This window comes from Aedes aegypti, chromosome 1 (assembly GCF_002204515.2).
Source record: "Aedes aegypti strain LVP_AGWG chromosome 1, AaegL5.0 Primary Assembly, whole genome shotgun sequence".
In the NCBI taxonomy this organism is placed as follows: Eukaryota; Metazoa; Arthropoda; class Insecta; order Diptera; family Culicidae; genus Aedes; species Aedes aegypti.
The window spans coordinates 158,024,199-158,049,308 of NC_035107.1; the positions used below are offsets into that span (position 1 = coordinate 158,024,199).

The following is a 25,110-nucleotide window of genomic DNA, read 5'->3' on the forward strand; positions in this document are numbered from 1 at the left end:
TGGGTGTCCAAAATGACTATTTTTCGCCTTATGAAATTTATGAACAAACCTTATTGAGTTTCGTTATTGGAATAATTTTTTGCACTGAAGATTTTGATATATCAATAAATAAAATATTTAGCACAAATTTACCCTTCCTTCAAACATTTCAAAATAAAATGTAACCATAAATATAAAAACTGAAGATTTAAAATTAAAATGAATTTCGCCTTCTTTTATGCATAGGCTGTTCTTTCGAGCTAAATTGTTTTTAGATATTGTTTTTTGTTTCCAACTAATATAAAAGCAACAATCGATAACATTGATCTGCTCAAGTTATCAGCGAAAAGAGAAATCGATTACTGCAGTTACTCCGATGATTCTGAACGCATTTGTTTGATGTTCTTTCGTTTTATTATGTCACAATAATTTTTGACGTCCAATAACCTAATGTTTTAATAATAAATTTTGCCTTCTTTTAAAAATAGGTTGTTCTTCATATAAGATCATAAGATAAAATTTTGTAAAGCTATCTATCTATCTATCTATCTATCTATCTATCTAAGCGCTTGCACAACCAATATTGAAAAGCATCCTGGAAATGATTCCAGTATTTTCTTGTCGACATTCATATTTGCAGCATATCGTATACAATATGACACAAACATTAAAATGGCCAGGCCCACTGTGCAGACTTGGGTTTTTAGATAATTGAAAGATTTACGACCATCAGATTATTCACGAATGAATAACATGGTGAGCGAACATTTTTCAATTTTATAAGTGAAGAAATGGGGAACCGTACCGACTGTTTCATTAAGAGGGAAAGGTAAAATCGTTGGAAGTGGCGTAGCTAAGAAAGTTAATGCGCACTTCATCGCTGTGTTCCTTTTCCTGGGATGGGACACAGGTATTTCCCCCGTATGTCCTGGCTCTAGAGCCTTGGCTTAAGCGCCATTACTCGCTCTCTGAAACGAAAAGAAATTTAAATCTGATCCCTCTCCTATTATGCTGTGAATTCAGATAAATGTGTATAAAAACCCACAAAATCATCACATTGAACAAAAAAAAAAGTATTTTGAAATTTCTCACCAAAACTGCAACTCTGCATCAATTCTTATGCAGCAGAAACTAAATTTGGGGGCAACATGAATGACACATGAATGTTTTATTATCTAACCTGAATGTGTCTTCGATCAAACACATACAAACTCTAAGTTTTCATAAACAAAAACTTTATTACCCGTTAACGGTAGACTAAATAATGCAACGCATTAGTAAAAAATGAACATTTTCTGTCCACATCAAATATGTAAACTGTTCATACCACACTCTTTCTTCTTAGAAGTTTTGTCTTCACAAGGTTTCATATACCATGTACGTATCATAGCAGGCCATAGCATTTAAACAAAATATTAAATTCTCCTAGTAAGCCGACAAGTCATCACAGTAAGTTTCCTTGGAAACACACGTGTTGAGCAAAATCAATTGCATCAAATTTTTCACCTTCCGGCCGACAGCGTGACACTTTTTCGATTGTCAAGGCTGTAGTAGCACACTCTGCTAAACAAAGTGATTTATTTTCACTACACATTTGTTCAATCCAATCTTCCTTAATTAGATTTCATAATTTCACTTCAATCAATTTCCTACGTGACTTTTACACTTAGATAAAATTTAGTAAAGCTAATACATAAACATTTTTATATATTACTGATTTATCAATTCTTGCAAGCAACGCATTTAGAATGATCATTACTTTAGAACCTGCTAATATTTCTATATAAATAATTTTATAACAAACACATGATATCTATTCGAGATATGTTGAAAAAACATTATTTTAATCAATTTTCCATTCTTTCGATAATGTTTTTGATGTACACTTTCAAAATTTCAAAATTTTTCCTTCTTTTACTAAGTAATTTTCTTCAAGTGTTTCGTTCCAACTGGGGTCGTCCATAAACCACGTGAACATTTTTCCTGACTTTTCAGTCACCTCCTCCCCCCTCGTGCTTTTGTGTGGTTTTGACGAATAACCCCCCGCTCGCCCAATGATCATGTGTTTCTTTTGTTCATGAATGAAACAGAAATTTGAAAAATGGGAGAAGTGATATTTATGAATTGGTTTGCTATTATTAAGCGAAATGTGAGATTATAGTGTGACAAACTTCTGAAAAAATCCCTAACAAAATTAGCTCATAAAAGATTTGTTTCTACTGCAGTGTTCCTTATTATTGTTTGAGGAATTAGTTTTCACTTAGAGATAATTTTGTATTAACATTACAGTACTAACATGTGGGGTACATTTTTTTCAAATTTTGTCATAGTAATTTCCATAGAAATCTTAATCGTCTTCTAATCGTTGTTGGTAAAAAAGATATGAAATATTGAATTTTAAAACTATTTTTTTAAATTTGAACCATCCGACTGCTAATGAAACCTTTCAGGTTTAGTTGATGTTGGAATTTTCTTTGAAACACAAATGGGCGGACCGTGGTCTTTGGCTAGATACCCTTTCCCCGCTAAATGATCACATGGTTTATCATTTTGATAAGTAATGGTTTATCATTTTGATAAGTAATTGTTAAAAGATACATAAAACATCCATGTCGTGATAATTGTTCCACTTTTAATATTGCGAAAGAATTACGGTAATCCAGTTTGCTGTATGAACACTTAGATGTTTGATTACAATATTACATCGTCAAATGAATCGAATCCCACAAACCCTGGGTCTCCTACTTCGAGGAGTCTCATACCGACCCCAACCATGCGACTAATAGGAGACCAAAATGTATATAAATGAAAAGTAAATCAATCAGCAAACGTCAACGATAAAATTCTGCTTATAAAGCGCCCGACTGTTATAGTCAAGTGTGTTTATTTGTTTCTCCCTAATATATTACCCAATCCAACACGCACGGCATGAAATTCTATTTCCACTGCAAATGTATAAGTCATTGCCGATAATATAGATATACAAACATATAGATTTTGACTCTGGTATAAGTAAGAAATTCCCGCAGCACCGCGTTGGTACTTTAAATATATTTATAGAACATATCATCTCACCCCTTCTCGCACTTGGCTGTCCAACGGGTGTTGTATTTTGCTCCTCTTGCATGTTGTCCTCCGTGACAAGATGGTTCCATGTTGTGTGATGTAGAGAAACTGTGATGGGCGTGTGGTGTGGGTTTATGTTTGAGGATCCAAAGGTTGCGGTCAGTGAACCAAAATGTACCGTCAAAAACTGTAGTGAGCGTGACAATCACGCATTGACTACCATGACTTTCATGCATCAAAAACTTTCATGCGATACTGAAAATAAAAGTCACGCGCGACTGTGACTTTTTTTTTGGTCAGCTACAAATGTATCATGGTTATAATGAATTACTGTAGTAGACGTAAACCTGTATTATCATGATGCACCGATTGAAATATGCTTTTCTTTTTATTCTTGTATCAACCAGCCGCACTAGCTTGAGGGCTGTCCATAACCCACTGGTAATTTTTTTTTATTTTCATGATCTTTCATGTATAAAAAAATATGTCGATCGTGATCTTTGGTCAAACAAACTATCCCCATCTCACGCCCCCCCATGGATGACAACGTGGTTTATGGACAGCACCTTGTGCGAGAACGGCACGAAGCCGAAACCGATACGAATAAAGAGAGTAGAAGCAAACCTAAAATGGTGCTCCGTTTGTGCCGCTTTTTTGTTGCGTCCAATGAACGCCCACTCTTCCAATTGACCTGTGTACGAGTTCATTTTTTGACGTTTAAGCGGTGCCGTGTTATTTATGTGACCATTGAAACTCAAATAGTGAACTCGTGCACTGGTCCATGGGCCAATGCACGAGTTCACTAATTTGACATTTGAGCGGTGCCGAATTCACTCGTTTCCATGGTCACATAAATAACACGGCACCGCTAAAACGTCAAATAATGAACTCGTGCATTGGTCCATAGCGCAGCAGTGAAAACGCATGATGTATAAAATACTGCAAGATAACGTCATAAAGGCGACGTTTGACAGTTCAGAGCTGTGATGAAGTTGTGATTTGGCTCAGAATCAAACGAGTGAAGAGTTGTCGTTACGATCGCAGCTGCGTCATGATTGGTTTTTACATTCATTTGGCACTCCCGTCATGCACGATGGCATAACGTTCATGGGAGGCTGGAAAGAATGGCACGCTACTCTTATGCATGTCAGGTAATACATTCATGGCTGCAGTAAGAATGTATCAGTAGCAACCCGAATGTCACAAATGAATGTTTAGAAACCCCCTGCATGTGAATGCAACAGCGATGCGACAATAGCATAAAAAATGTATTATACGCATCACTGGTTGCGGTTTCGAATCCAGTTTCTATTATTTTTTTTGTTTTTCATATTTTGGTGTCTAAGGTAAATTTCTTGTGGCGGAGCCTTGGGGCAATCGGGTCACGATGGTGTTACACGGGGTTTTCAACCGGACTATTTTTGTTGGATTCAACATGTCGAAATATGTAAAACCCCAAAGCCTTTCGGGTGATGAGCCAGGGAGATGTAGTATGTTGTTAACAAAATGTTAATAAAATCTTAAATTTGTTTTACCAAATTAGGATGATAGAAGAAATGAATGTTATGTTTGGAATGATAATAATAAAGAAATTAAAAAAAACATGTACATCGTAATGTTCTGAATGGCTTCAACGGATGACGCATGAGTTTGGATACTAAGTTCAAATAATGACTTATTCAGTAGGTACAAGAATGTTGACACTTTTGACCGGGTTAAATCCGCTCGATAAAGGCAATAAATATATTATTTAGAAAAGAGATAACTTAGCTTAATATAAAATGAGTAGCATAAAATCGGTAAAATAGAATGGTGTTTGATTTTCGATGATGTTATTACTTTTAATAAAAGTAAAGTAACATTGTTGCTCAAGAAAATTGTTTAAAAAAAAACAAAATGTTTATTATTTATGTATGATTTTTTGTGTATTCATACACTAACAAAAGAGGCCATTTGAAATCACAGATCTGACTGTTATATTTTTAGTTTCAGTTCAGTCATTTAAAACGACAATATTTTCACTTGTCCCACTAGTTTCCAAAATTTTCAATATTTACCTTGAACTTTGGCACAAACATTAAATTTAAATATAGCATAGATTTAGTAGGAAACAATCTGAAAAATATAGTAGATCTTATTCATTTTTTTTAAGAACCCTCTCTATACGATTTCCTTTACCCATTTGTCACACGGTACCTTATTCCGATAGTCACTCAAGCAAAATGATTATCTAAATACAGGGACCGGAATCTATTATGATAATTCGCCACAAGAAATCGGGTTGAATTTCATAAATTTGCCTGAAGAACCAAAAAATAAAAACAAAATATATACTCGCGCTTATTCAGAATCGAACCAAGGACCTCCCGATTTATAAACCAGTACTAACTCCACGCACCTATCGACGACTTGATGGGAGAAGTGACAAAAGCAATATATAAAGCCTTTTATATTGCAATATTCATTCCATTCCTCTGACATGTCCACCATCCATTTGCCGCGTGACCATTTGCCTAAGTGTGCGTTTCCGATGCCATCATTCGGCTTCGGATTGGTTGTGCAATTGTGTGGGTCGGGCGTAAACATTTAGATTGCTCGAATTTTCAAGTCCAATGTGCTCGATTTCAATTGACGGGTTTGCCCGTCTACGCTTAGGAGGCGAATCTTACCATCAATAGGTGGATTTAGCACCTAATACGCTAGGAGGGCAATCCGCCATCCGATTTATTTTGGGTGTACCTCCTCGTGGCACTGGCCGGGGTACGAGTAACCTCAGGGAAGATCGGGTACCCAACCCCAGTGGGAACTTTGGTCGTATGCTGACAGGGAAGGGGGGGGGGTTTGCTTTAGCCTTTGCTTCTGCAAACCTGGAGCGTCTGTACTCCATGTTAGGAGTGGCTCACACCAGTGTCTGTTCCCCATGTCAGGGGCGGCTGATCATTGTCCGAGTGCCAGAGAAGGATTCTAAGCAAAACTGCGCACTATGGTCCTCCGAACATTTAGGGGGAATGGTCCTCTGGAAATCTAGCGGGTTGCTGTCAGGTTCTGCAAGCCAACCGTAAAAACACATCAGCACAGGAACGTCAACGAGAGAATACGGACAGGAACAATCGGCAAACACCACTGTGACGGAAATGGACTAGCGATTGGAAACTCGGTACGTGGAACTGCAAATCTCTCAACTGAAGATCCGCGGTTTCGGCATCGTAGCGCTGCAGGAGGTGTGCTGGACAGGTTCGATGGTGCGAACGTTTAGAGGTAATCATACCATCTTACCAGAGCTGCGGCAACACACGTGAGCTGGGAACAGCTTTTATAGTGATAGGCGCGTGATCGATTGGTGGCCGATCAATGAACGAATGTGCAAGTTAAGAATCAAATGCCGATTCTTTAACATTAGCATAATTAACGCGCACAGCCCACACTCCGGAAGCACTGATGATGACAAGGACGCATTTCACGCGCAGCTCGAATGCGAGTACGACCGCTGCCCAAGCCACGACGTCAAGATCATCATAGGAGCTCAGGTTGACCAGGAGGAGGAGTTCAGACCGACAATTGGAAAGTTCAGCGCCCACCGGCTGACGAACGAGAACGGCCTACGACTGATAGATTTTGCCGCCTCCAAGAATATGGCCATTTGTAGCACCTGCTTCCAGCACAACCTCCCAAATCCCATACCCACCTGGAGATCACCTCAGCAGAAAGAATCGCAAATCGACCACGTTTTGATCGATGGACGGCACTTCTCCGACATAACCGACGTCAGAACCTATCGTGGCGCTAACACTCCGCTAACACTCCGACCACTACCTGGTGTTTGTGAAACTGCGCACAAAACTATCCATCTGCGTGAAGATCTCGGGCGAACACTTCAGTTCGTTCGAGTCTCGGCGAGGACTACGACTTTCGTGCCTGTTGTTCAATATTGCGCTTGAAGGTGTCATGCGAAGAGCCGGACTTAACAGTCGAGGCACGATTTTTACGAGAACCGGACAATTTGTTTGCTTCGCGGACGACATGGATATTATTGGGAGAAAATTTGAAACGGTGGCAGATTTGTTCACCCGCCCGAAACGCGAAGCAACAAGAGTCGGGCTAATGATGAATGCGTTGAAAAAAAAAGTACATATTGGTTGGCGGAACTGAGCACGACAAGGCCCGCCTAGGAAGCAGTGTCACGATAGACGGGAATACCTTCGAGGTGGTAGACGAGTTCGTCTACCTCGGATCCTTGCTGACGGCTGACAACAATGTTAGTCAGGAAATACGAAGGCGCATCATCAGCGGTAGTCATGCCTACTATGGGCTCCAGAAGAAACTGTGGTCAAGAAAGATTCACCACCGCACCAAATGCACCATGTACAAAACGCTCATAAGACCGGTAGTCCTCTATGCACTGAGAACAGCGTTGCGGTTGAAAATACTATATCAGAGGGTTAAATTAAATACACAACGCCACTTGATTTGTGCAGACTACATTCGCATTTATTCAGAATATTTTGTGCATTCAATTTTACCATGGCACCATTTGTATAGTAAAAATTACTTTATCATGGTTAAAAACTTGCAGCAGACTAGAATCGAACCGAGGATCTGGCGATTGTCAAGCGCGATCGCTAGCCGCTCGGCTATCGACGCGGTTGGATTGAGAGGGAGCAAAACGCAAATAAAAAGCGTTCATGATAGCTCAATCGAGTTTGGAATAGTAAATTTAAAAACACGTTCATGGTTCTCATTACTGCAACGCTTGTTTCAGTGTACATACCAAGGTGCTTAAGTGGCTAGATCTTCCAGTTTTGATTTTTGTCCCGCATCTCCATACATTCAACGCACTGTGGGTAGTGAAAAAATTTTCTTTGTCTGCTGTGAGAACTGTCACAACATTGCCTTTGTTTGCTCTGAGAAAGCAAACTTAAACAGAATTGCTACCGAGCATTTATTTCCTTGTTGGACTGACGATGACCGAAAGCTTATAGGGAGCCGATGCCGGTTATGGACCCTTTGCGTATTATGGACCCTTTAGCTACTTTTTGAATTATTTCTGCATGAATATCGCATTTCAAAACAAGAATTATGATAAATCAGTGAATAAAAACCAAAATTCATGTTTTAAAATGTTGTTCATTGCAACTTTTTCACGAAAACACTATTATTTTAGCAAAATAAGATCAGCACGTAATGAAACTGTCCCATGTTAGCAATTTTGCTATAGGAGAGAACATATTGTTTGAATTAATACAATATCATTATCATTAAAATTTCTTATTTTTATTTCGCTGGTACCAAGTATGAATTCTAAACTTTGAGTGCTAAACAAAAGAAAGTGATAATTATTGCCATTTCAACTAAAATTTCGGGTGTCCATTATAGGGTTGGTTGAAACACCCCTGTTGCGTATTTGACAATTGCATTTGTAAACAGACGGAATTTGTTATACTCGCACCGGATCAGTGAATAATTGCGTTAAAAATGGGAAAAACTAATAAGTGCCGATATAAATATACAGAATCCGACGTCCAATCGTGTGTTAACGCGATTCGGAACCATGTTCTGATAAAACAAGCTTGCAAACAGTACCATGTTCCGCGCTCTACCGTGAAGTATCGCCTGGGAAAAAACTGGTCAGGAAAGACCAGACGTGGTCCGCCAAGTGCGCTTTCCGAAACGGAAGAAGACGAAATTGTGGCATGGATCAAAAGGATGGCCAGAAAAGGTTTCCCAGTAACCAGACAACATTTAATTCTGGCTGTCAAAGAACATCTCAGAAAGCATCCTCGTCCGGAAGGTTGCAACATGAACGCAGGTAAGTGATTCATTTATTGTCTCCTACATTAGTGTTTTATTCATATTAACGATTGTAGGACTACGATGGTATCATGCTTTCATGAATCGTCATCCGGATTTGACCATACGGAAACCCGAGGAAGTGTCAGCAGCGTCTGCTACCGTCACCGAAGAAAACATACGCAACTGGTTTCGTACGGTGGGAGAAATTCTTGAGGAAGAAGGACAGCTCCATGTATTGAGTGACCCACTTCGAGTTTTTAACGGTGATGAAATCGGATTCTGTTTGGATCCCGAAACAAAAGCAGTAATCTGTCCAAAATCGGAGAAAAACGTGTACGTGATTGACACAGGATCCAAAAAGAACATAACTGTTTTGAATACCTATGGAGCTTCCGGAGTCGCGGTCCCACCATGTGTAGTGCTCCCTTATCAACGAATTCCGCTCAACGTTACGAAGAGCTTTCCCACAGACTGGGGAGTCGGGAAATCTGAGACCGGATGGATGACTAAGGAAGCATTCATGGCACACATCTCCAATGTTTTTCATCCTTATTTGATCCGAGAAAAGATTCCACTTCCGGTCATATATTTCGTAGACGGTCACCGAAGCCACACCCCTTTCGAAATTGCTGAAGAGTGCATAAAATTGGACATAATACTCATATCACTGTACGCCAACTCAACACATATCTTACAACCAGCTGATGTGGCAATATTTCGATCGCTTAAAGCAAGCTGGACTAATCAGGTACATTTTTATTATTTCTTTTCCTAATAATCCATTTCAAATGATTGATTTAAAATTACCACAGGTTCGCATATGGCAAACAGAACATCCCGGGAAAGTCATTAGGCTGGACCAATTTGGCGACATATTGAACTTGGCAATAAGAGCATCCTTCAAACCACAAACCGTTATCAACGGTTTTAGAGTGTGTGGTCTTTATCCATTCGACGCTGATGCCGTCGACTATACAAAATGCATCGCAGGCAAACAAGACGACCAACCATCATCATCAAGAGCATCCAAGAAAGTTGAAGAAAGCGTCCTGATATCTTGCCGTGACATTCAAAACGCAGTCAATACAGTTTCAATTAGAAAGGCAGCGTTGTATCGATTGGTCGATCCTGACGATTTTGCGACTGAGACTGAGAAGGCTGTTTGTCTTATATATAAAACGATACTAGCACCGTTTGATCAGCGCAATATTCCTGATGAGGCAACATTGTCTGAACCGGAAGAAGCTGCAGTACGTGAGCCATTATGTGACGAGGAGCTTGAATTTCAAAACATCAACAACTCTATCACGTTTGACCAGAGCAGCAGTTCCCTTGACTATGGATCAGATGGTAGCAGCGACAAATCAACTCAAACTGATACGGTAGATACAAAGCAAAAATCATTGGATCAGGTGTCTTCAGCGTCCGAGAGCATGCAGACCACAATTATAAGTCAACAGCAACTGACTGATTTAGATCGTAACGATTTTTGTCGGTAAGTTTAAAAACAATATGAAAATCAAATTTGAATAATTACCAAATATTGATAATTATGAATTATTCTTTTAATCAAGCATAATCGAGCAATCGGAAATAGTGTATGCAGATAACGTGGACGATTTTCCAAAACCATTTCAGCAGGATGAGACAATGTGCAGTGGCATAGGAATCGAAAGTAAGGAAGATTCTGGTTACGAAACCCACCAAGCCACCGTTGATTCGATCAGCGAGAATGAATGCAACGTAAGCCAACAGTCGGTTGAAAGTGGAGTCGCAGAAAACATGATTGCCAAAACATCAACATCTATTTTTGATGAGCCACCGACGCCAACAAAGAAGCGGAATAAATTCAAGCAAGCCAAAAGTCCTCCTGTACTTACATCCAAAAAGCGGCTGGAGCTCCATCAGGCGAAACAAGTGGAAAAGGAGAACATTCGTTTGGAGAAGCAGAGAAAATCTGAAGAAAAACGAAACGAACGAATAAAGAAAGCGGAGTTGAAGAAGTTGTCAGCTATCACAAAATTGGAAGAGAAATTGATGCGCTTGAAGAGTATTGAAAATGATGCTGCTTTGAAGAATTGTTGAACTAGTAACGCAGTAACGGTTGAATGTATTTGAATTTGAAAAAAAAAAAACGATTAAATAAAGTAACAAACGCGTGGTGGTACATGTATTGGTCAAACATTTTTTTTATAAAATTGAAGAAAAGAATCTACGCCTGCAATCAACTCTCCATATTCGATATTTGATATCTTGATACCGAGTTAGAGAACCATAGCAAGAGCTGGTTATTATTATTATTATTATCTATTAACTTGATACATTCCTAAAATATCGTATCGAATAGGCTATATTTACTATACGTCGGGTTCTAGACAAATTAAACTACAACAGTCAATAAACTCGACTTACAAAGTTAAAGAGCACTCTTAATAAGCAATTTGTTAGTCGATTTGATTAACTAAATCGTGTTTAAATATCTAGAATAATTAATAATCTATTATGTCACATTGCCACACAACATACAAATGTAAAAATTGTCAATTGGCAGAAAAAAGCTTTCAGTTAATAACGGTAGAAGTGCTCATAAGATCACCAGGCATAGAAGCAGGCTCTCCAGTTGAGGCGAAAAGCCAGAAAGAGGAAGAACATGTAATTGAACAAATATGAATGCGACAATCAGCACAAACGCCTATGATACTAAGTGTTGTCTAAACACCCCAGCTACCATTCAACGCTTTATTGTCCATTTTTCATGTATATTATATTTTACATGGGACAGTTATGTAAATTAATAACAACAGTTAGGTAGATAACGAATGCGTAACGAATTTTTGAAACATTAAGAATCTTTTTTACATCCAGCTTCTTCATGTGCGTATTATGGACCCGGGTCCATAATACGCATTATGGACCCGGGTCCATTAATGGAAATGGGGTCCATAATTGGAATTGGAGGATGATTTTATTTTTGATTTTTTTCTGGTGAAATCTTAGATTAACTAAAAGTTTTTATGTACAAATATGTAGAAAACAAGCCATTTTCATCATATTATAAAACATTTTGCTCTAGAAATAGGAGTATGTACTCGAATCCATAAAATATATTCAAACCAGCTACTAGAGGGTCCATTACTAGCACTGAAACCCTAGAACGTCAAACAAACATCGATACGTTTTCATTCTGATGAAATCGACTTGTGTAAGATTGATCGTGCGTTGGTATTCGTGGCACTTTGCTTGTAGACCTCTATGACCTCATACGCCCAAGCTATAAGAAAATACACAGACTGGACTGTACCAATTACACAGCCATTAGCCTGTTTAACAGACTGATACCAGTCAAGGAGTCCTTCATCGGCGAATACCAAATTGGTTTTCGTGTAGCCCGGTTGCCGAGGACCAGATGTTTACTTTGCGAATGATCTTAACTAAATTTCATAAGTATAACTTGTATTTTTGTTAATTTCAGTGCAAGATTCAGTGAAAAGAAATCAGCTGTTCTGTACAAATGGCTTCTACATTACTTACCCGTATCAATCCATCAGTGGAATTCAACATAAATGCTGTTAAATAGTCATATTCGCTTAATTTCACCAGTGCCCCTTCTTCCGATCGAGCCTCTGAAGTGTTGCTGTCCATGTAGTAGCGAAGAATGGGCTCTTTGTCAAGATCATTAGCCAGCAGTCGATACGCATACGTCCCGACCGGAGTATTTTCCCGGATTGATATGGTTCCTGGTTCCAAAAAGTATGGCGATTTGTTATTCACATCCTTAATTGATATGTTCACTCTGCAAAAGCTTTGCAACTGTTGTTCGCCGATTCCACCATCGAGGGCTAACACATTAAGGAAGTATTCTGTCGTTTTAGGGTCTGTCATATCCGGGTCCAAGCTAGCGCCAGTAGCTACAGAAATAATACCGGTATCAGGGCTGATGACAAACTTGTCACTTGCTCCGCTTTGAATACGATAAACGATGAAATTATTCGGTGATGATCCGTCTTTGTCAATGGCCTTCACTTCCAAAATAGGACTACCACTTGGCAAATTCTCTGGAACAGACTGCGTGTAAACTGAATGCAAAAATTGCGGAGGATGATCGTTCACGTCTTGTACGTGTATGGTAACCGGTACTTTTGTACTTAGTTTAGGCACTCCACTGTCCGATGCCAACACAGTCAGGAAAATCGGTCTTATATTGAACGTTCCACTGGTCAGAAGCTCAAAATCAATGGGTGTAAGAGGAACTAGCTTGCCTGACTTAGCATCTATAGTGAAATTATCTTTGAATTGTCCCTCAACAATTTCGAATTTAATTTCACTGTTTTTGGTCCCATTCAAATCAGCGTCTCTTGCCTCTAAAACAAGCGGTGTCTCAAAAGATAGCTTGTTCTCCATCAGACGAGCTTCGTACATACTTTGTAAGAACACTGGAGCATTATCATTGACATCAAGAATATGTACGACCAATTGTACAGAGTTACGATTTCCACGTCCTAGATTATCCCTCGCTTCGATTGTGAGATAATGCTTCTGAACTAGCTCTCGATCTAAGGCATGCCCTCCTGGTGCCTTAATGGTTATGACTCCAGTCAACGGATTCAATGCCAACAAGTCCGCTATACTTCCCGATAGACTTATGAATCGGATGCCACTCGTTCCAAAATCGCCTGAATCGACATCAACCGCTTGGATTTGAGTCAGCAAAGCCCCTACCCCACTGTTCTCTGGCAGATAGCACTCGTATGACGCTTTCGAGAATTCGGGAAAATTGTCGTTTTGATCTCTGATGTGGACGACAATCGTTGCCATGCTATGCTTTCCCTCTGGAGCAATCTCCCTGGCATGAATTGTGAAATTCATTGACTTCACTTTCTCGTAGTCCAGCAAAGTTGAATCCTTCACACGCAAAACGAAAGTGGCTTCGTTCACTGCTCTACTGGGAGTTATTTCGAATAGTCCATTATTTGGCTCTAAATAGAGATCAAATGTACCGTTATGCCCTTGGTCGTAATCAAACACTTCATTCCGGGAAAAGCCGAGAAACGATACTGGAGTGTTTTCTTGTGCATTTTCATTGATTTCACTTTCGTACGAGTGACTTCTGAACGTTGGAGTTTCATCATTCACATCCGTTATAATTATGGTGATTTCTGTTCGAACCGATGGCGTTGGCTGCAAAAGGAAACAAGATATGAAGTATTCAATTTAAAAAGAGCAGCGAATGTTAAAAAGGATCCTTTTCACTCTACTTTTAGACTAACTTAACCGAAATCCACAAAATATACATCATAAATTTATCACCTTAATTTTTGAGTTCTGTTCCGTTGCTACAATTTCTAAGATATATGCTGCATTCGCTCGATTTCTGGCATCCTCTCGATCCAATTTCATCGTGGTAGAAATGGTGCCCAGACTTCCATCGATTCTGAACGGACTGCTGATGTTTCGAGATATGGAATACCTTATGCGGTTGTTCACGCCTCGGTCGCCATCGATGGCTTTTACTGGAATCAAATAAATAAAATTAAATGCATTTTTCACAATACAAAAAATAAACGTTGACAGAATTAGAACCTTGAGTTACAGTTGTTCCGATCGGAGCATCTTCCGGCACTCGTATTACTGTTGATGCCACAATAAACTCTGGAGGTTGATCTTCGACATCTTTGACCTTTACTAGTAATGCAGCAGTTCCGGTGTTAGTTCTTCCCTGAAATATGGGAAAACATTTTGAATACATTTATAAGGTGGTAGGTCATTTGGCATAAAGTCGTTTGGCATAAATCCGTTTGGCATAAAGTCGTTTGGCATAATGGTCATTTGGCATAAAGTCGTTTGGCATAATGGTCGTTTGGCATAATAGTCGATTGGCATAATGAGTCTTAAACCAAGAATTTCTTAAGATGACATTCGTTTTTACGTTTTTAATGAATCTTTCTGATGGCATCAGGCTTGTTTTGGAGTCAATTGAAACAAAATGACACTTTATTCAACAATCATATGCTCTTGAATAAACTAAGGCATATTAGGAAAGTTATTGCCAATAGTATTTTATTATTTATCCAGAAATTACCCTTCCAATATTAATGCTCCTTTTGAGTTTCGCTATAGGAATATTTTCTTGCACTGAAGATTTTGATATATTTAGCACAAATTTACCCTTCTTTCCAACATTCTATGTTTTTTTCTCTAAACATGATATAACCATAATTAAAAGTATAAAGAGTGTGAATTTAAAATTTAAAATAAATTTCACCTTCTTTTATACATAGGCTGGTCTTTGGAGCTATGTTGTAGATATTTTTTGTTTCCAACTGACAGAAGAGCGGCAATCGATAACATTGAACTACTCAAGTTATTGGCGAAAAGAGAAATCGATTACTGCAGTAACTTCGATGGGTTGTGTTACTTTTCCCCGAATGTCGTTTCTCTTAAGGCGGCATCCACAAATTACGTAACGCTCTAGGGGGAGGGAGGGAGTAGGCTACAGCGTTACGGCTCATACAAAAATTTGAAATTTTTCATACAAAAAGCGTTACGGAGGGGGGGGGGTGAGGTGGTCAAGAATTTCAAATTTTAGCGTTACGTAATAAATGGATACCGCCTAATGCCAGTTCCCTGAATATCCCGTTTCCCCGATTAGCCCACGTCCCTGAAAAGTTTTTGACACTCATAATTGTCGTAACTTTATACATTTCAAGGTAGTGAACGAACTAACCATCTAATATGCACCCTTCTTTATTCAATTGGCGGTTCTTTCGAGTTTTACCGTCCTCAGAATTTTTGCCAACATGTGTATAGCCAAGAATATCAGAATACCTCCTTCTTTTGATTGCTTATCGTTTTTTCCGTTCATTATCCAGCCACTAAAGACTATTATAGCTTCTATTTAAATTGCACCACTTTTCGGGGAAATCGATCATTTGGGGAACTGGCATTCGGGGAACCGATGTTCTGAACGCAATTCTCGATGACTTTTCGTTATATTGTGCCGCGATTGTTTTTGGCGTCCAATCTTCTATTGGTTGAATCATAAATTTTGCCTTCTTTTAAAAATAGGCTGTTCTTTATATTTATACTGTTTTAAATTTTTATTATTTAGTGAAGTTAAATGTAAATTGTTTTTATATTTTGCTGTATTATCAATTCTTGCTAGACGCGCTGTGAGAATGATAATTACTTTAGAACCTGCCAATATTCAACATATTTTTTGTTTTCTTTTGAATATATGATCTTATTTCCCTTAATAGATGGTGTTTTTGACGTACACTTCAAAAATTAAAATTTATATTGAATCATTCAGAAGGTTTTCCACACTTTTTTTGAATGTGTTGTTCATTTGAGTTATGCCGCGGAAACATTTTTTTTGCGTTAGAGCCTCAATCATTTTGAACGTAAAATTATATGCTTTCGTATATAGGCTATTTTTGCATTATGCTGGTCTTTGGATTAGAGTTTTAAATATTATGCAAATAAATTTTCTTTTCTTTTATCAAGTAATTTTCATCAAGTGTTACGTCCGAATTGGGACAGAGCTTGATTTGCAGCGAAATATTCTACTGCGAACTTTCTTTGCCAATTTTATATTTTCAAATATGTATATCGCAACAAGCTCAAAGATACTCTATGTTCTGAGATGTAGAAAAAATTATCATTCCGAAAAGATCTTCCACGAGACCCATTACGAGTTTTATTTAGTTATGCTCGCTAATGTCACAACAATTTTTGACATTCATAGCTTGGAAAATCTCTGAACGAACACCATGCTTATTGAAAACCTACCAAATTTGTTTGCTATGGGCTCAATGGTGTTGATCTCTGTAAAAGCTTAAAAAATGCCGATATTCATTCTAAGTCAATCATTATGCCAAACGACCATTATGCCAAATGACCATTATGCCAAACGGCCATTATGCCAAACGACCATTATGCCAAACGGCTTTATGCCAAACGACCTTATGCCAAACGACTTTATGCCAAACGGGGTACAATCCATTTATAATGCTTAAATAGTTATTTATGCAACAAGTTTAAAAATGATGATTTTTTCAACACGAGTCGTACATTTATCCAACGAGGCTCTCCGAGTTGGATAAATACGACGAGTGCTGAAAAAATCGAGTTTTGCAACGAGTTGCATACAATATTTTTTGCAATTACGAAAAATGCCGTTAAAGTTGTATTATTTCTTGGAGAACATACATATTTCAATGAAATCCACATGGGCATCCATGCGTAGTAGCAACTCACTATTTCTCAATCAGGTAGGCTGTGGAATGACTGTCACAAATTTTCACACTTTCAATCCTTATTCTACTTTCAAAGACAGACCTTGCTTGCAGTTTTCTACCATATTGTTAGTTATTCATGTACTAAATTACCTACACACAAGCAAGGCGGGTTCATTGTACTCTATAGCGGCTGAACTCGCCTTGCACATAAGTATATACCTGATAGGCAAAATAAAGTGCCCTCCTTACCAGTTTTCGAATTTCACTCATTGATTTGGTTCAAATTAAAGTTAACACACTTAAATCTTTTTTGATATTTTATTTTTGATATTCTTTTAAAGTTGCACTTGCGAAATTTTGATAAAAAAATAATTTTACTCAAAGAAAATGAAAATCAATTTGCATTGAAAAAAAAATAGTGACAAGGAGCGGTGAAGCATGGAGGTGTGATGTGATGAAATGTGATGGTCTGGGGGTGTTTTTCATGGGGTGCAGTAGGAAGCCTCGTGAAAATTGACGGAATAATGACGGCAGATTCCTACATCAACATCTTGGGGGGGGATCTGGGAAAATCTGGAGGTTTTGCTGATCCAGACGGGCCTTGAAGAGAAATTCATAATTCTCTAGAACAACGACCCGAAGCATACTGGCAAGAAGACCAAGTCTTTCTTCCGGCCTTGTCGGATTAAACCGCTGGAATGGCCTCCACAAAGCCCAGACCTCAACCCCATCGAGAATTTGTGGGCGATTCTCGATGCCAGGCTTGACAAAACTGGTGTTACCTACAAAAATAATTATTTTGAAGCCTTGGAGCGCGCCTGGGAAGAACTAGATCCACAACACCTACAAAACCTGGCGAAAAGCATGCCGAAGCGCCTCCAGCAAGTCCTTAAGGCCAAAGGAGGACACATTAATTATTAAATTGCTTTTTATTTTTCTTAAATCATCTTTTCTGGGGCCAAGAAGGAAGTGGGCACTTTTTTTTGTCACTATTTTTTTTTTCAATATCGATTTTCTTTTTCTTTGAGTAAAATTATTTTGTTATCAAAATTTCGCAAGTACAACTTTAAAAGAAACAGGGGGTGCCGTAGCCTCGAGGTTACGCTTTCGCTTCGCAAGCGGAAGGTCAAGGGTTCGATTCCCTATCCCCCCACACAAAAACTCCGTCCAGCCACCAGAAGACGCCGCACAAAGGACCGTGTATTGGGGAAGAACACATCCAACCTTCGTCAGTATCAGATGGTGACTGAGACAAACTGACCCTCTTTGTAGGCTGTTGCCTCACACGATACGGAAACATGGCAAAATGAACCACCGCACACCAATGGACTACGGCTATATGGATATGGATTGGACCAACGGCAGCTCTCTCCTCTACCTGCACGGTATGAGAGAGATAGCAATAAGGATAAAAATAGATTCTACAACAATATGATAATCGGCATAGTAGTGGCCAAGTGCACGGAGTGCCTAAAAAAAAAAAATTAAAAGAATATCAAAAATAAAATATCAAAAGAGATTTAAGTGTGTTAACTTTAATTTGAACGAAATCAATGAGAGAAATTCGAGAACTGGTAAGGAGGGCACTTTATTTTGCCTATCAGTGTACGAACCGCCTCATAACGCTACGGTAGTTTTAGTGAGCTCACAAATTCTACTGCACCTCTACATCCGCAAGACTCAGAATCACTCACGGTTAACTAGCTTCTGATTCCGGTTCGCCAAATAGATGTAGAATCACAATTTAGTTAACTAAGTCACTGAGAAATTCAGAGCAATTCAATAAATGACGTATGGATGTAATCCGACGTCGTTTTGATAATTCCCAAAACAGTACTGAAAAGTGGTACTTTTGGATACTGTTATTAGAGATGAAAAGTAACACTTTTCAGCACTGTTGGAATCGGTAGGAAAAGTAGGCCGCTATGCAATCGAATTGTAAAATAGTTATTATTTATGCAACAAGTTGCAAAATGATGATTTTTTTCAGCACGAGTTGTACATTTATCCAACAAGGCTTGCCGAGAGCTAAAAAATCGAGTTTTGCAACGAGTTGCATGCAACAATTTTTGCAATGTTGAAAGATGCCGTTGAAGTTGGATTTTTGGAGACATTTCAAGAAAATCCACATGGGCATCCATGCGTTGTATCAACTCCGTATTTCTGAATCAGATAGGCTGTGCAATGGCTGTCACGAATTTTCTACTACTGATTCTACTTTGAAAGACAGACCAGGTAAGACGCCGCTTACAATTTTCTACCATATTGTAAGCTATTCATGTGCTGAAATACCTACCTACAAGTATACACGAACCGCCACAGAACGCTACCGTCTTTATTTGACAGTGAACTCACAAATTTTATTGCCTGTCCTACTTTTTCAAGACTCAGAATCTCTCACGGTCAACTAGTTTCTGATTCTAAGATCCTAATCCAACTCAATGAGGTTCATCAAATGGATGTAGAATCAGAATCATTGAGGAATTCAACAAATGACGTATGGAGGTGATCCGACATCGATTTGAGAACTCCCAGAACAGTACTGAAAGGTGTTACTTTTCGATACTGTCATTAGTGCTGAAAAGAAACACTTTCAGCACTGTTGGTATCGGCAAGAAAAGTAGGCCGTTATTTTGGTCATTCCCTTAATAAAAAGTAGGCCGTTATGTAACTGAATTGCAAAATAGTAGTTTACGGAAAAAGTTGCAGAATGATGATTTTACAGCACGAGTCGTAAATTTATCCTACGAGGCTTGCCGAGTAGCAGTGCAGTAGAGTGCAGTAAAACATAGTAGCCATGATTTGAGTACTATCTTTTGCGCCAGTTGTAGCAATGTTGCCTGTTCAGAAGATAAATGAGCAGCGTTGAAGAATTTCCGATTGATTATAAATCATTGACTTAGATGTCCGATTGGAATACGGTCTTCGGCAAAGTTGTACCTGACAAATATATCTGACAGTATCAGCATTGCTCTAACCCTCAAGAGCAAGTGGGCCAACACTATGCCAGATTGAAATAATTACTTGATTTTTCCATAGTAAGCGTTTGTGCATTCTCAATTTTCATTCAAATGTCCTCAAATTTTGGAAGGACACTCTGAATTTGATCTAGAACCAAATGAGCGATGTAGAGCAAAAACAATTTTTGAACCACCCTAATATCCCAAGTTATTTTAGTGAAGATGTAATCATTCTCGAAACTTTCTTCATACAGCTTTATGTTGAGTAAATGCGCTGTACATACGAACGAAAGCTTTTATTCAATCTTTTTACCAACAAATCTGACGAGTCTACTCAGCTATTTTTAAGCTGTGTTTGGCAGTTCTTATGCATACCAATCATTGCTTTGCCTCGACTGTTATAAGACAAGTATTCGCTAGGTACCTAATCGTTCTATTTTTGACAGGCTTCATTTTTCGCAGCGTTCGCTGCTTCAATTCAACTGTAATACAACAGAAAGCAAATAATATTGGCTTATAGCGCTAAAATTGGTAGTTGGGTATTCACCTCAGAGAGGCAATTTGGAACCCCTGATTAGAGAAATTATGGAATTTCAAGAAGATAGCACTAACACCATTGCCTTGCAAGACAATTGGGCATTGGAAAAAGCCCAAGCCCAAGCATCCACATCGTTGGATCCGTAGGTCCTCAGGCGCCGATCATCCAGTAATAGGATCATGAAAGGGACCATGCGACTTGGTAAGCGAACAAAGAGTGTCAGAATGGCAGAATCCTGAGTCCTAATTGCCCTACAAACACTGGGCGTGCAAAGGATGCGCTGAGAATATCCGTTGGAACAACCCTACCATCGAAACAAGGGAGCCTTACAAATAGGTTATAAATGCAGGACGGGTTTGCATATAGAGATACATATGCGTTGTCCGACCTTCTTAGCCGAGTGGTTAAAGTCCGCGACTATAAAACACAGCCATGCTGAAGGTGTATGGGTTCGATTCCCGGTCGGTCCAGAATCTTTTCGTAATAGAAATTTCCTTGACTTCTCTGGGCATAGAGTATCATCGTACCTGCCACACTATAAACGAATGCGGAAATGGCAACTTTGGCAAAGAAAGCTTTCAGTTAATAACTGTGGAAGTGCTCATAAGAACACTTAGCTGAGAAGCAGGCTTTGTCCTATTGAATACGTAATGTTAAGAAGAATGAGAAGAAGAAGAAGTGCGTTGTCCGACAGAGCTCTCTTTTTTCTACAACTGCGATTTAGTAATCCTCGAAAGATTTAATCGGGTGAGAACTCTTTATAGAGTACCGTAAAACGGGGTAACTTTGATAGTGCAAGACCCCCAACATATTAAACGAAATAACGAAGTTTCTGTCAATCAGTTAAGAAAAACGAATGCAAAAGTAAAGAGTATTAGTATGACACTGCATGTCAAAGCTATTTTCGTTGGAATCAAGTGCATTTGAGGATTTTTATGCAAATATTAAAAATTTACAAGATTTTAGCATTTTTGCAACGCTTACAAACAATCTGTTCTACGACCACTATTTGATAAAGTCATAATGAGTTCGTCACTTACCCATGACAGCCTAGTTATAGTAGAACATGAATTCGGTCTCAAATCTCTTAGCGGAAACCATTTTCACAAACTGGGACCATTTTTGTAATTTAAGTCAGAAATTTCCATATAGCGTTAAACGCCTACAAGTATGCAACGCCCTATAAATGTTCCGTAATTCCGCAGACAGACGTTTAAGTTAGACTCAGCCACTTGTGTAAAAACATGGCCGCCACAAATCGCCAAGTGGCAATAAGCTAACAGATGGCGTTAGTGGCGTATGCGTCCCGCCACCACCCCGATCACATTTCGTTGACAGCATGACAAACAACCGCTCCCACAGCCGACGTGCTCAACGCTAAAAACTATGCACCTCTTTTTTGCGCTGGGTGGGTGATGTTCCCTTTTGCATCTAATTTCTCATGTAAAAGTTAACTAAATCCTTTGAAATTTTTACCACAAGTTGGCATTCAATTTATTCACAGATTCATGCTAGAATAATACCCTTGAATGATCGTTACTCATGTAAAAGAAATTGGCGTGAAAGTATCACAATTGTGTGAATTATTTTTAAAGTGATAGTTTTGATATTTTTGTTCAGTGGGTGGTGAACTGGGTGGTAAGCGAGAAGATGAAGCCACGTGCCTTTACGAACTGTCACTGTACTGCAGCAATTTGCTCCCTAGGTGGCACCACGGTAGAATTTACACAGGAATTTTGAATAAATTTGTTGCTGCTTAAACGTCTGTCTGCGGTAATTCATTCTATCTTGTTCGATTTATACTCCATTATCAAAGTTACCCCAAAACAGAAAGCCGACTTTCGATTATATGAAAAATTATATATCCATTCAGCATAAATCTTTTGGCAATCCATCAAGTGCAATCGATAGCTAGGATGTCAGTACTTGTTTAAAAAATATAAATTGTAATTCTTTGCATCAGCATGCATAAATATTGAAGTTTTCTTCGAAAAAACTATCAAAGTTACCCCGTTTTACGGTACTTTGTAAAAATTGACACAGGGTGAAAGAAGCACTAGAATGTACAGAATTGTGTCCATGCCAGAAAGTTTTGATCGTAAAATTAAAAAAAAAATTAACATAAATTGTTAAAATCATTAAAAATTATCCATCAAATCGTACACTTCAGGTTGATTGTCAAACCTCCATGCATGATATACATCCTGTCAGAGCAGGTGTTTCCCAAGACTGCATTCTAGGAGCAATTTTGTACAATATATTCACATTTACCTTATCAGAGTTACTTGGGGGATGTCAAAAAATGTTTGTTTGCAGATGATACAGGCCTCTGCACCAAGAACGAAGCCTGTTTGTAATTTGTAGTAAATTGTAAAAATGATTAGATAGATAGAAAATAAATTTTCATGAATCACATTGAGGGCATTCAAAAAGGGTGCCTGTGCCATTAGTACACTACCTAAGCTATAAAAAATCATACCAAAATAACGAAAAGCCTTAACAGAGATCTTTCGGCGTCAACAGAAAGATTTCAACCTCTACAATATGGGAGAAATATAAAAAGAGTGATAAAATTATTTTTTTAACATAAAATCGCTTGATCCACTATTGGTACACGTGTTCCAGTAGTTGCGCTAGTGCTCCAGTAGTAGACGTTCGGGAATGATACAAGGAATTTTACATAAAATGGTAAATTTTTACATACATTTTTCCCTCGGAACAGCAACTAATATCTTTCGAATGAAGCATAAAGATCATCTCTGAGACTTTTCTTCATTTTTATACATCTATTTTCAAAACTGCTTCAATCCGTTGATCCACTTCTGGAACACGACGGCAACTATTGGTGCAAGGGAGCAAATTTTTTGCGTAAACTTATTTATTCATATGACTTTTTAATAAAATAAAAAGCTGAAATTTGGCAAATCGACTAAACTAGAGGCGATCTATCAACCAGAAATAGCACATGTCATGAAACAACAGGATGTCGCCAATGCGTACGCGCAGCATCTTGAGGCAGCGTTGCCGGATGAGGGCGAGCACGATAGGGCCCCTCTTGAGGACTGCTGGAGGACAGTCAAAGCAGCCATTAACAACGCTGCCGAAAGCGTTGTCGGATATGTGGAACGGAGCTCAAGAAACGATTGGTTCGACGAGGAGTGCCAGGAGGTTTTAGAGGAGAAGAATGCAGCGCAGGCTGCAATGCTGCAGCATGGTACGCGGCAAAACGTGGAACGATACAGACTGAAGCGGAAACAGCAAACCCGCCTATTCCGGGTCAAAAAGCGCCGCCTGGAAGAGGTGGAATGCCAAGAGATGGAGCTGCTGTACCGTTCTCAAGAAACGCGGAAGTTCTATCAGAAGCTCAACACATCCCGCAAAGGCTTCGTGCCGCGAGCTGAAATGTGCCGGGATAAGGATGGGAGCATCTTGACGGACGGACGCGAGTGTGGTAATGGATTCATAACTATAATAATGTTGACAGTTTGATTATATATTGAAGCTATAACGAACATTTAAGTTAGATCTTAAATAAATGAAATCGGTATTCATTATTTGAAAATAGGACATTTTCAATAACAACGCTTTGGGCTGCGTTCGGTTGGGCATCACGTTAGATAAAGGCTTCAGCGGGAGAGTTACTCAAATCTGTGTAGACATTGGGTTGTAAGAAGCTATCTCTCTCACTCGGTAAAGAACAGAACGAGAGAGTGTGTGCGCGAGTGACGGCTTCAAACAGAGAGCCGATCAGAAGTCTGACTATGCAACGATCGCAGGGAAAAAAATGAATCAGTCAATCGGTTATAGTTTAGAGCAACGGACGTGTTGCGGTGACGGTTTTGGCTGAGGATGCTTAACATCCTCAGCAAAATACGACATGGTGCAGCCGGTAGCTGAACCCGTGTAAATTCTTTGATTGAAGAACAGCAAATTTGCAAAGCAGGAATAAAAATAATTACCTAAAAACATGATTGAGGAGACGGAAGCAAAAAAAAAAGATGTGGCAAAAAAAACAGACATGAGAAAAAAAGCCAAAAAAATAAATGTGGCCGAAAAATAAAGAGGAAAATGGACATGATATGGAGCTAAAAAAATAAATGTAGCTAAAACAAGAAAGAGATGATAAAAAAAGCCAAAAAAATATATGATCTGGCTAACAAAAAATAGATGAAAAACGGAAAAAATAGATGTGGCTGGCTAAAAAAATTCAAGAATGAGCGAAACAGACATGATATAAAGCAAAAAAAAAATAGATGTGGTCGAACAAAAAAGAATGGGGAAAACGGACATTGTGGAGCTAAATAAATGACGAAATTGAAGCTACTTACAATAAAATAATGAAAATGCTATGAAATGATTGAATTCGTTTGACAAAATCTAATGTACATCTGATCTGGATTTGATTTCGGGTTTTTCTTGGATTGAAATTGAATTGAATTTGGATTGGTGTAGGATTGGATTTGACATGGAATGTATTGAAATTGAAGTCAATTGAATTTGGAATGGAGTTGGTGAAGTTTAAAAAAAAATGAACAGAAAT

General features: G+C 38.7%; 1 protein-coding gene across 2 annotated transcripts in view; it reads right to left on the bottom strand.

Annotated features, from left to right (window-relative positions):
- The window catches only part of LOC5568531 (cadherin-23), a 94,263-nt gene that overhangs the window by 56,921 nt on the left and 12,232 nt on the right, over positions 1-25,110 (bottom strand). For both annotated transcript variants that reach the window (XM_021852100.1, XM_021852096.1), the window contains exons 2-4: positions 14,416-14,551; positions 14,143-14,345; positions 12,367-14,013 (exon numbers count right to left, since the gene is read on the bottom strand). In XM_021852100.1, coding sequence (XP_021707792.1) covers positions 12,367-14,013; positions 14,143-14,345; positions 14,416-14,551 — 1,986 coding nt within the window. The remainder of the gene's footprint in view (positions 1-12,366; positions 14,014-14,142; positions 14,346-14,415; positions 14,552-25,110) is intronic.